We start from the raw sequence: 12,413 nt of genomic DNA, 5'->3' as shown, positions 1-12,413 counted from the left end.
CACACAGACCTACACACTCATACACACAAGTATGGGGTGGGGTTAGGGCTTCATAATAAAAAGTTAAAAATTAAAGGCTCTCTCAATGGCCGTGGCAGCAGGTAAAAAAATTGGGGGGAGGGCTCCACTGTGTTACCTGCTCAGCTCTGGAGGCCTCTGGACCTCTGAGCTCTGCTGGATCGCTGCTGGGGTGATCCCAGTCCTGGTGGAGCCAAGGTCATTGGGGAAGGGGGGGGGCTTCGCACAGCCCTCTCAATCTTTGCGTTGGGAAGCCCTGGCTCCCCCTTGACCAGCCAGAGAGCCCTGTTGGTGTTGGTGGTCCCTATGAGCTCTGCACGGCCATCTTTCATCGCTGGAAGTCCATAACCCTACCCTTCTTATTCCCTATCCGTTATCCTTTTAAAACAGCAAAAATATACAGCCACTCAAGACAGTCAAATGCCTTGAAGGCATCGAACGTGATAGAAGTCTCAGGCTGACAGAAGGCCTTAGCATTTCTAATTACATTAAGCAGCCATCTAATGGAATATGAGATTTACGCAACCTGCCTGGTCTGGATGAACATATGAAGTGATTCCCCTATTAAATCGCACCATAATAAGCACTGTAAACATTCTTCTGGTCCTGGCTTAGGAGTGACTCAATTTTTTCTGGGTCTTTGCCTGCTTTTGGGGATTATCACCATTCTGGTCCAGGATTCAGGGACAATATCACCATCTAGGATCCCATTAAAAAGGGTGGGACTAGGATCTCCTTAAATCTGTCTGGATAAGGGGACTCCACTGATGGGAGTTTGGACACAGACAGAAACAATAGTAAGAGTAAAGAATGTCCCTCAGGATCTCTCTCCTGGCGTTTTGAACACTGTTCGTGGTAAAAGGTAAAGGTCCCCTGGAGGGTTAAGTCCAGTCAAAATCAACTATGGGGTGCAGTGCTCATCTCAACTTTCAGGCTGAGGGAGCCAGTGTTTGCCCACAGACAGCTTTTCCGAGTTATGTGCCCAGCGTGACTAAACCGCTTCTGGTGCAATGGGACTTCATAATGGAAGCCAGAGCACACGGAAACACCATTTGCCTTCCCGCCACAGTGGTACCTATTTATCTACTTGCACTGGTATGCTTTCGAACTGCCAGGTTGGCAGAAGCTGGGACAGAGGAACGGGAGCTCACCATGCAGCAACAATGGGGGCCCTCCCCTCCTCCCCTAATGGGTTGCAGCCTGAAACTACGGAAGTCGTAGCTACTCTTCACTTTTCAAGCTCCTCCTGGTTCTATGAGAGAGTGGGGCAGAGGAAAGTGGAGAATCTACTGACCTGTTTTTCACCTGGACTGTCCCTTCTTCCTCCATTACGTCCTGCATGCCTTCCTCGGTCTCAGAGCTGCTTTATGGGTGGTGTGACACCCCATAAATCACTCAAGGTGACACATTCAACTGCTTTAAACTAAGCATCCTTTATGAGACTGAGTTGGTGCTACCAAAATGGCAAAATGTGTAGCCCATCTCCCCTTTTAAGAGGAGAATTTGGTAATATGAATCCAAAATGTTTGGTTATCTCCACATTTGTCAGAGGCAACATTTCTCTTTCGGATCAAAGGAAATCTGATTCGTAGGACATCTGTATATGGGAAAAGAAAGCAATAGTTCTAATATGAATGCCTCACCTGCAGCTGTTTTAATCTAAACATCCTCTATGCTGATATTTTATGTGCTTCTAAATAGAGTAAAAGTTGCATTCAAAAATGGTTCAGTAATAGAACAAACTGAAGAGGTGGTCAGATTGTGAACTTTATTTATAATAAAAGATCGGGTGCCAGCAAGAAAACAGGTTAAATTGATTACAAAATAAAGCAGAGCACTGTAGCTCTGCATCTGGACTAATCACAGCCTACCCACGAACAATATAGTATTCCTAGTGTACTCTTTTCTTTCTCTTTCTTTCTTTGGCGATCACTTGTAGCCGAGTAAGATTGTCTTCCATAAACACGATACTAACAGTAAGTCCATCAGTGACTGTGGATGCCAGTTCAGATTTTAAGGTCTGGTGCCACCTCTCTTTGGGAGAACTGGCCTGTGGCTCTTTCTGTACATGGGGATCCAGTCAGTTATATCACATTTCCCAGAATGGAGAGACCATTTAATATTGGACTTAGTGGTTAAGCTTTGTCTTCACTGCTTCTGCACCTCTGGGATTCACACCAGTTTCTACGCCGCGTGCGGTTCTTTGATGTGCAATGAAGTTTCTACTCTGGCTGAAGATCATTCCACATTCCATACATTTAAATGGTTTCTGCCCGGTATGGGTTCCTAGGTGTAAAGTAGGTGCCGGGCCAAACATTAGGCAGAAAGGGGAGACTGCCTTGGGCAATTGAAAGTTGCAGTGCTGGCAATTTCTTCTTTTTCTTAGGGAAAATGAAACCTTACATCATAATGCATTTTCAGGTGCCACAAGATGGTTGTTTCTACACTCTTAATTACTTCCCTGCTTTGGTTCCTCCCTGTGCAGTGAAGTGATGGCTTCAGTCGCTAACGAAGTGCTGTTCACATACCATGTATTTTGTTAGTTTTTCTCTCTGTGTGAATTATCTTGCGTGAAGTTAAGTTTGCTGCTCCCACTGCAGCTGTTTTCACATTCCATTTACTTGAAAGGCTTCTCCCCTGTGTGGGATACCGGATACAGTCAAGTCATCACTCTCACTGAAGCACTTTGCACACTCCATGCACTTTAATGGTTTCTCCCCAATGTTGATTCTTTGATGTAAGGTAACTGTAGTCCGCAGAATGTTCTTTCCACACTCCATACATTTTAATGGTTTCTCTCCAGAGTGGGTTCTCTGATGTGAAGTAAGTGCGCTCCTACAATTGAAGCTTTTCCCACACTCTACGCATTTAAATGGTTTCTCCCCAGTGTGGGCTCTCTGATGTATATTAAGTGTAGTCCTTCGACTAAAACTCTTTCCACACTCCACACACTTAAAAGGTTTCTCCCCTGTGTGTATTCTTTGATGTGCAGTAAGGCTTCCACTATGCCTGAAGGACTTTCCACACTCCATGCATTTAAATGGTTTCTCACCAGTGTGGCCTCTTTGATGTACAATAAGTGTACTCCTACGACTGAAGCTCTTTCCACACTCCATGCAATCATATGGTTTCTCCCCTGTGTGGGTTCTTTGATGTAAAGTAAGGGCACTTCTACAACGGAAGTTCTTTCCACACTCCATACATTCTAATGGTTTCTCCCCAGTGTCTGTTTTATGATGTTCTATAAAGCTTCTGTTTTCAAACTCCATACATTTAAAGGGCTTCTCCCTGGTGTGTGTTCTTTGATGTACAGTAAGTGTACTCCGTCGACTGAAACTCTTTCCACACTGCAAACATTTAAATGGTTTCTCCCCAGTGTGCGTTCTTTGATGTACAATAAGTGTAGTACTCCGGCTGAAGCTCTTTCCACACTCCATACACTTATATGGTTTATCCCCAATGTGGGCTTTTTGATGCAAAGTAAGGTAGTAATTGACACTGAAACCTTTTCCACAAACTATACATTTAAATGGTTTCTCTGTTGTGTGGGTTAGTTGATGTGCGGTAAGCCTTCCACTCTGTTTGAAGCTCTTTCCACACTCCATACATTTAAATGGTTTCTCTCCAGTGTGGGCTCTTTGATGTAAAATAAGTGTAGTTCTCCAACGAAAGCTCTTTCCACATTCCATACATTTAAATGGTTTCTCTCCACTGTGCGTTCTTTGATGTAAAGTAAGGTAGTAATTGAAAGTGAAACTCTTTCCGCACACCATACATTTAAATGGTTTCTCTGCTGTGTGGGTTCTTTGATGTGCAGTAAGGCTTCCACTTTGGCTGAAGCTCTTTCCGCACTCTGTACATTTAAATGGCTTCTCCCCAGTGTGGGTTCTTTGATGCACAATAAGGATGCTACTTGCACGAAAGCTCTTTCCACACTCCATGCATTTATGCAGTTTTTCCCTAGTGTGGGCTCCCTGATGTAAATTGAGATGATGACTGAGTCCAAAACTCTTTCCAAACACCACAGATTTACATGGTTTCACCCCTGTGTGTGTTCTTTCATGTGCAGTTAGGTTTCCGCTCTGGCTGAAGCTCTTTCCACACTCCATACATTTAAATGGTTTCTCCCCCGTGTGGGTTCTTAGATGTAAAGTAAGCTTACTCCTACGACTGAAGCTCTTTCCACACTCCATGCATTTAAATGGTTTCTCCTCTGTGTGGTTTTCTTGATGCAAAGTAAGCTGACAATTGGGGCTTAAACTATTTCCAAACACCATGGATTTATACGGTTTCTCTTGAGTGTGGGTTCTTTGATGTTTAGTAAGGTTTCCACTCTGGCTGAAGCTCTTTCCACACTCCTTACATTTAAATGGTTTTTCCCCAGTGTGCTTTCTTTGATGTACAATAAGGAAACTACTGGTACAGAAGCTCTTTCCACACTCCATGCATGTATGTGGTTTCTCCCCTGTGTGGGTTCTTTGGTGTAAAGTAAGATGGTGGTTGAGACTGAAACTCTTCCCACACACCATGCATGTAAACGGTTTCTCCCCTGTGTGGGTTCTTTGATGTGCAGTCAGGTTCCCACTCTGTCTGAAGCTCTTTCCACACTGCATGCATTTAAATGGCTTCTCTCCTGTGTGGGTTTTTCTGTGCTTAATAAGGTTTCCGGCACTACTTAACCTCTTTCCACACTCAATGCATTGAAATGCTTTCTCCCCTGTTTGGGTTCTCTGATGTGAACTGAAGCTTCCACTGTGACTGGAGCTCTTTCCACACTCCACACTGCTGCTCCCTGTGCCTTCTTCATGTGAATTCAGCTCGACATGGACATCAGTGTCCTGAGGAGTGGAGGATTTCCTTTCCCCATTTTCCAAAATGGTTCCTGCACACTTTTGGGGTGATCGCTGATTTACAAATTTCTCTTTCACTGTTTCACACTCCACATTTCCTGATGACCCCACAGATGGCTCTTCATTATTCTCGTTCTTCTGCCCTTTACCTGTTTTGAGCGAGAAAAAGAAAATGCCATTCAAATCGCAAGGCAGAAGCAGGGACCCTCAATACACATTGAACTCAGTTCTTTGCTTATACTTTTTTCAAGCTTGTCCCCCTCCCTCTCTCTCCCTGTCCAGCTGAATCTGAAGTTAATTTCTGAATGTACTACAATCTCAAGGTCCCTTTCCACTCCACCTCCCACCTGCTGTGACTGCTAGGTTCAAACTGCTAGGTTGGCAGGAGCAGAGACCGAGCAACAGGAGCTCACCCCGTCGCGGGGATTCGAACCGCCGACCTTCTGATCGGCAAGTCCTAGACTCTGTGGTTTAACCCACAGCGCCACCCACGTCCCTGACAAGAACAGTAGTCATAGTCAAATTCCTCAGTCAAGAACTTCTATATTGCTTGTTGCACAAGCATTTCAGTTACAAATATATACAAACTGTTTACATGCCTACTATATCTCTCCAGCACGGTATAAACTCAGCGTGTGTCTCTATGTGTGCTTTCCTCATGCAGAATCGCAGCCTCAATTTCCTTCCTTTATTTGCACTAAGCAAGCCAAGAGTGGCACTCCAACACACTAAAGAAAATTCTGTAACCCTCTTTAAAGCCTAAAGGAACTTTTATCTGTTTCTTGAATAATGTTTTCCTAACATCTTCTCCTTTCACCCATGTGATGAACTCTGGTTTGGGAAATACTTTCCAAAAGGCCAGTTAATTCTGAGTACAGTGGTACCTTTGGTTGCGAACGGGATCCGTTCAGGAGCCCCGTTCACAACCTGAGCAGAACATAACCTGCGTCTGTGAGTGTGTATGGGTCACGATTCGCCGCTTCTGCACATGCGTGTAACGTCATTTTGAGCGTCTGCGCGAGTGGTGAAACCCAGAAGTAACCCTTTCCGGTACTTCCGGGTCACCGCGAGACGCAACCTGAAAAGATTTAACCCGAAGCATCTTTAACCTGAGGTATGACTGTACAATATGCCCAGACACTCCTAGTGCTACTACTGCCATGGCTCCCTTCCCAAAAGCAGGGAAAGGCAAGATCTTAAATCTCCTACTGTGGTGATAGCAGAGGGGACACGTGGACCCAGCAGAATCCACCTGACACCCGTGAAGAGGATCTCACTGTACACTGACTTCAATTCAAGGGAACCATAGTGGATATTTTGAACTTGAGGGAATATCTCAGCACATTGGAAGGGAAAACTCAGCCTGGAGGACACCTCTGCTCTCTAGAAGAATAGTCCTGCTGGATCAGACCCAAAGTCTTCCAGACATGGTCAATTTTTTGCAGCTTCAGGTGTGCATGTTCATGCTTTGTGGGGGCCAGGGGCAGAAGGGGGTGTAACAACAAATGCAACTGTCACCTTTGGACAGGAGCAGAGTTGCTACATCCTCCTCTCTGCCGTCTATCTAGGCAAGCAAGAAACCCCATCAGATTTCAAGGAAACAAAGCAGCCAGGAAAAAGCACTCAAGGAGGATGTGAAGAAGAACATAAAGGCATTAGGTTCTCCTCCCTCTCTTCCTGGAGCAAAAGGGGCCCCTCCCAACACTGGTACCTGCTGAGGTCTCCCCTTCTTTGGGGTCCTGGAGGAATGGATTTTGTCCTTCTTCCCAACAGGAACTGAGGTCTGATTCTGCCAAGGAAAGAGATATTATTGGCTACTTTGGAGCACAAAACTCTCAGTCGTTTCAAATCAATCCGTATCTACATCGGCAAAGGCAAAGAGGAAGGATTGCCATATCCGGATCCTATAAAGACACGCAATGTGAAAAGGAGAGGGCCTTGTGGTCCCCACTGTCACAAGGGGCATTTGTGTGAATATATGGATGCTTCTTCAGAGAACAAAGCTGCAAATATTGTAGGGTACATCTGCAAAAATGGGGATCCAAACGGGCTATTCTTCTTAAATTATTCCTACTCTGCATGAATAAATGCACAAAAGCTGCTTGACACCTTCAACGTCTAGCAGTCCAGAGGCATAAAAATGCATCCTTACCTAGAGAGGCCACCATCTCATAATTCTCCTCCATGACTTCCTTGTGCAGAGCTCTTTGGCCAGGATCCAGCAGAGCCCACTCCTCCTCCGTGAAAAACACAGCCACCTCCTCAAAGGTCAAGAGGGCCTGGAAGGTCACCAGATCCTGGAAGAAGAAGCCAAGAGAACTTCTCTTAGATCCCCCTCATCTCTGTCTGTTTAGTTTCTTGGTTCTCGGTTGCTTTTGGTGGCCCTGGGCAGGATAAAGCAACTAGCAAATTCAATCATTAATCATAAATAATACCCAACCAATTCCTACCTGCCCTCCCCCGATTCTGTTTCCTTACCTGAGGGAGCTGCCTGGCACCTTTTCCCACCACACCTGTAAGAAGAGATGGTCCAGACGGTGTCTCTGTGGCCATCAGGCTGCCTGTCAGAGAGAAGGAGAATGAGGAGGCCTGAAGGGAACACTTCAAAACAGGAAGCAGCTCTCTAGAGAAGCCGTCCCTGGCCCTGCGGGGGAGAGACGGAATGGGAACAAGGCCATCCTTTATACAGGAACTTTCTAATGCTATAAGCTGCCTAATCAGGCTTCACAGAAAGCATTATGGTCAGTACCTCTGCAGAACTCACATAATACAGCATTAAATATTAAAAACTTCCCTAGACAAGGCTGCCTTCAGATGTCTTTTAAATATAGGATAGCTGTTTCTTTCCTTGACATCTGGTGGGAGGGTGTTCCACAGGGCCAACACCACTACTGAGAAGGCCCTCTGTCTGGTTCCCTGTAACCTCACTTCTTGCAATGAGGGAACCACCAGAAGGCCCTCAGCGCTGGATCTCAGGGTCCGGGCTGAACAATGGGGGTGGAGACGCTCCTTCAGGTATACAGGACCAAGGCCGTTTAGGGCTTTAAAGGTCAGCACCAACACTTTGAATTGTGCTCGGAAACGTACTGGGAGCCAATGCAGATCTCTCAGGACCGGTGTTATGTGGTCCCGGCGGCCTCTCCCAGTCACCAGTCTAGCTGCTGCATTCTGGATTAATTGCAGTTTCCGGGTCACCTTCAAAGGTAGCCCTACGTAGAGCGCATTGCAGTAATCCAAGTGGGAGATAACCAGAGCATGCACCACATGCATGAGACAGTCCATGGGCAGGTAGGGTCTCATCCTGCGTACCAGGAGGAGCTGGTAGACAGCTGCCCTGGACACAGAATGAACCTGCACCTCCATGGACAGATGTAAGTCCAGAATGACTCCCAGGCTGCGCACCTGGTCCTTCAGAGGCATAGTTACCCCATTCAGGACCAGGGAGTCCCACACACCCGCCCACCCCGTCCCCCCAAAAACAGTCCTTCCGTCTTGTCAGGATTCAACCTCAATCTGTTAGCCGCCATCCATCCTCCAACTGCCTCCAGACACTCACACAGGACCTTCACCGCCTTCACTGGTTCTGATTTGAAAGAGAGGTAGAGCTGGGTGGACACTTATTGCTTGCTCCAAAACAGCCATCCAGGATATCCCCTTTCTGACCTTTTGACACATTTATAAATAAAGAAAAGCCCTAAAATACTGACGAGACTCTCTGGTTGGAAGAAAGCTGACATCTGGAGGGCATTTCCATCTCAGCTCAAACATGGAATGTAGTTTGCGGGGCAGAGATAGGAAGATTAGTGACTTATGGCCCTCCAGGGCTTCCTCTAATAATAATAAATTTTATTTATACCCCGCCCTCCCCTGCCAGAGCCGGGCTCAGGGTGGCTAAGACCAATAAAATAAAATCGCAGTAAAAACATAATAGGGGGGAAAGAGAGGGAGAAAAAAGAAAAACCAATTTAAAATATAGGTTAAAATGCAATTTAAAATGCAGCCTCATTATAAAATAGCTGATAAATCAAGACCATAAGGGGAGGGAAACATAAGGGTCAGACCGAGTCCAAACCAAAGGCCAGGCGGAACAGCTCTGTCTTGCAGGCCCTGCGGAAAGATGTCAAGTCCCGCAGGGCCCTAGTCTCTTTTGACAGAGCGTTCCACCACGTCGGGGCCAGTACTGAAAAGGCCCTGGCCCTGGTTGAAACCAATCTAACCTCCTTGAGACCACCAAACTGTTGTTATTTGTGGACCTTAAGGTCCTCCGCGGGGCATACCAGGAGAGGCGGTCCCGTAGGTATGTGGGTACTAGGCTGCACAGCGCTTTAAAGGTCAAAACCAGCACCTTAAACCTGACCCTGTACTCCACCGGGAGCCAGTGCAGTCTAAGAGCGTTGGTGTGTGTGAACTGTTTTAATATTCCAGCACAGTGAGGTGGAACAGGGTGAGAAATAACTGGGGGGGGGGTCAAAATAGGCTGCAGGGCATCCCTCCTGAACACAGTTTCAAACCTGCCTCTATCTTGATGGAGCACATAGAAAAAAATAGCAAGATTGATATTATACACACAAGGCAAAAATGCAAACATTTCCAAGCTCTCTCTCTCACACCCACCCAGAGATGTCCAAGATTCAGGAATGATATACAGAGAGGAGAGAGAGAAGGGAGAAGGTTATCTCCCGCTTGGACTACTGCAATGCGCTCTACGTGGGGCTACCTTTGAAGGTGACCCGGAAACTACAACTAATCCAGAATGCAGCAGCCAGACTGGTGACTGGGAACAGCCGCCGAGACCATATAACACCGGTCTTGAAAGACCTACATTGGCTCCCAGTACGTTTCCGAGCACAATTCAAAGTGTTGGTGCTGACCTTTAAAGCCCTAAACGGCCTCGGTCCAGTATACCTGAAGGAGCGTCTCCACCTCCATCGTTCTACCCGGACACTGAGGTCCAGCACCGAGGGCCTTCTGGCGGTTCCCTCACTGCGAGAAGCCAAGTTACAGGGAACCAGGCAGAGGGCCTTCTCGGTAGTGGCGCCCTCCCTGTGGAACGCCCTCCCACCAGATGTCAAAGAGAACAACAACTACCAGACTTTTAGAAGACATCTGAAGGCAGCCCTGTTTAGGGAAGCTTTTAATGTTTGATGTATCATAGTATTTTAATATTCTTTTGGAAGCCGCCCAGAGTGGCTGGGGAAACCCAGCCAGATGGGCGGGGTATAAATAATAAATTATTATTATTATTATTATAAAAGAGGGAACTGAGGGTGCAAGCAAGTGAAAAGTGCCCTTTCTTCTAGTGACCAAAGGAGTCCAAGAGGGGACCCTGAGAAGAAGGCAACTGGCAGTAATAACAACAGAAAGCCTCACCGTTCATGGAGAGGAAGTTCCGCAAAGGTTTCAAGAGTGGCACACCAAGTCCTCCAGCCTTTATCCTTACAAGAAGAGCAGTGCAGCAACCCCTCCCCATTTGCCCCCCCCCCTTAATGCCCCCTCCAAAAGTATCATTGATTCCTTTTGGCTCCTTCTCACATCAGCCTCTTTCTTGCTAAGGAAGCTCCCAAAGCCAATAATAATAATAAATGTGCTCTACGTGGGGCTACCTTTGAAGGTGACTCGGAAACTGCAACTAATCCAGAATGCGGCAGCTAGACTGGTGACTGGGAGTGGCGGCCAAGACCACATAACACTGGTCCTGAAAGATCTTCATTGGCTCCCAGTACGTTTCCGAGCACAATTCAAAGTGTTGGTGCTGAGCTTTAAAGCCCTAAATGGCCTCGGTCCAGTATACCTGAAGGAGCGTCTCCACCCCCATCATCCAGCCCGGACACTAAGGTACAGCTCCGAGGGCCTTCCAGGCCTCCCGGCAGATGTCAACGCAATAAACAACTACAGTGGTATCTCAGGTTACAGACGCTTCAGGTTACAGAATCCGCTAACCCAGAAATAGTACCTCGGGTTAAGAACTTTGCTTCAGGATGAGAACAGAAATCGCATGGCGGCAGCAGGAGGCCCCATTAGCTAAAGTTGTGCTTCAGGTTAAGAACAGTTTCAGCTTAAGAAGAGACCTCCAAAATGAATTAAGTTCTTAACCTGAGGTACCACTGTATTTTACTTTTAAAAGACAACTGAAGGCGGCCCTGTTTAGGGAAGTTTTTAATGACTGACGCTATGTTGTTTTTAACAGTTGGTTGGAAGCCGCCCAGAGTGGCTGGGGAAACCCAGCCAGAAGGGCAGGGTATAAATAAATAATAATGATAAATTTATATGCCACCCATCTGACTGGGTTCCCTCAGCCACTCTGGGCGGCTTCCAACAAATCAAAACGCATGAAAGAAACTTCCCTGGCCTTGTCCATTCCACAAAACCCACACCTCCCCATTCAACATCCCCTCCCTCTCTGGGAAAGCAAAGGTGTCTGTATTCTCCTGCTCCGGGGCTACAACAGCAGCACAGCAAACGCCGCCACCCCCCTCTGCCCCATGTCCCTTCCTGTCAAGCTGATTCCACTGTACAACAGCAGCCTCCCTGCCCACCCCCGCAGCCTGGAAGGAGCAGTGGCTGAAGGAAGGAAAGGGTCATAGGGTGATGAGGGGGTGGCAGGAGGTAGGGGGGTTGTAAGACAAAGCCGGAGCATCGCTAGCCAGGATGGGGGGCTGCAATTCTGAGCAAGCATGCGCGGGGGTCCAAACCCGCTGCTCAGGGTGCAAAGATGCACAAAACATCGTAGGAGCAAACCCCGAATGAAATATTTGTGATCGATTATGTTATATATAATAATAATATTGAATGCAAGTTGGTCATTGTGGGAGGGGGAGCAGCTGTCACCTGGCGGCTCTTCAGCGTCCCGGTCAGATTGCACCAAAATGTCTTCGCCTGCTTCCAAGGACGCAAATCTTGCAAAAGGCAAGCCCGGAGGGAAAGGGTGGGGGAGCCAATTCCCTGCTTTCCTCTCATTCCCCACGCGCCCCCCCGCCATAAAACCCTTTCCCTCCTCCTCCTCTTCCCTCCCCCCCCCCAGCTGCGCTGTTTGCAGATGCAAATCCTACCCGCACCTTCTACTCCTCCTCTTCTCCGCGGCTGCTTCTCTTCCGGGAATATGGTCGGAGACCCCTCCCAGACTGCCCCCCCACTCCAAAACATCCTGCCTCTCTAGGAAGCGGAGCTCGTTGGCCCAGATGGAGGGGTTGGGTGGCAGGAGGTTCCCACTCTCCTCCCTGCAAGCTGAAATTCCCTTCCCTGCTGCAAACAAGCTCTGTAATTCCATTTATTTTGCAAGAGGTGTAAGGTTCAATCTCCGGCAGCGGCAGTAATTTACGACAACCCTAAAGGGTAGTCCAGTGTTGTTATAATGCACCCTTTTTTTTTAAAAGGGGGGTGTAAGAAGTTGTATGGAGAGGCGCAGAACAGCTGCTTTGCATGCAGAAGGTCTCAGATTCAATGCTTTGCATGCAAAAGGAGACACCAGGTTCAGTCCTCGACAGGGAAAGAACCCCCCCCCCGCCCCTTTGAAAAAAAACTCTGATGGATGAAGGTTGTACAGCT

The 12,413-nt window shown here is 47.4% G+C and overlaps 2 protein-coding genes across 2 annotated transcripts in view; both read right to left on the bottom strand.

Annotated features, from left to right (window-relative positions):
• Positions 1–1,767: 1,767 nt before the first annotated feature.
• Positions 1,768–11,847, bottom strand: LOC308465637 (uncharacterized protein; the record flags this gene model as incomplete). The annotated part of the gene is made up of 5 exons (XM_080985676.1): positions 1,768–5,017; positions 6,580–6,657; positions 7,021–7,165; positions 7,347–7,429; positions 11,697–11,847. The coding sequence occupies 5 exons, from the start codon at positions 11,845–11,847 to the stop codon at positions 2,625–2,627; spliced, it is 2,850 nt and encodes a 949-aa protein (XP_080841802.1). The 3' UTR covers positions 1,768–2,624.
• Positions 1,768–12,413, bottom strand: part of LOC308469608 (uncharacterized protein) — a 32,210-nt gene continuing 21,564 nt past the window's right edge. The window contains exon 6 of the mRNA XM_080992313.1: positions 1,768–2,181. The gene's annotated coding sequence lies outside the window, so the exon portion shown is untranslated. The remainder of the gene's footprint in view (positions 2,182–12,413) is intronic.

This window comes from Podarcis pityusensis (genome assembly GCF_964106645.2).
Source record: "Podarcis pityusensis genome assembly, chromosome: 2".
NCBI classification, from domain to species: Eukaryota; Metazoa; Chordata; class Lepidosauria; order Squamata; family Lacertidae; genus Podarcis; species Podarcis pityusensis.
Note: the sequence above shows the minus strand (reverse complement) of the source record. Positions and strands in the feature narration are given on the sequence as shown.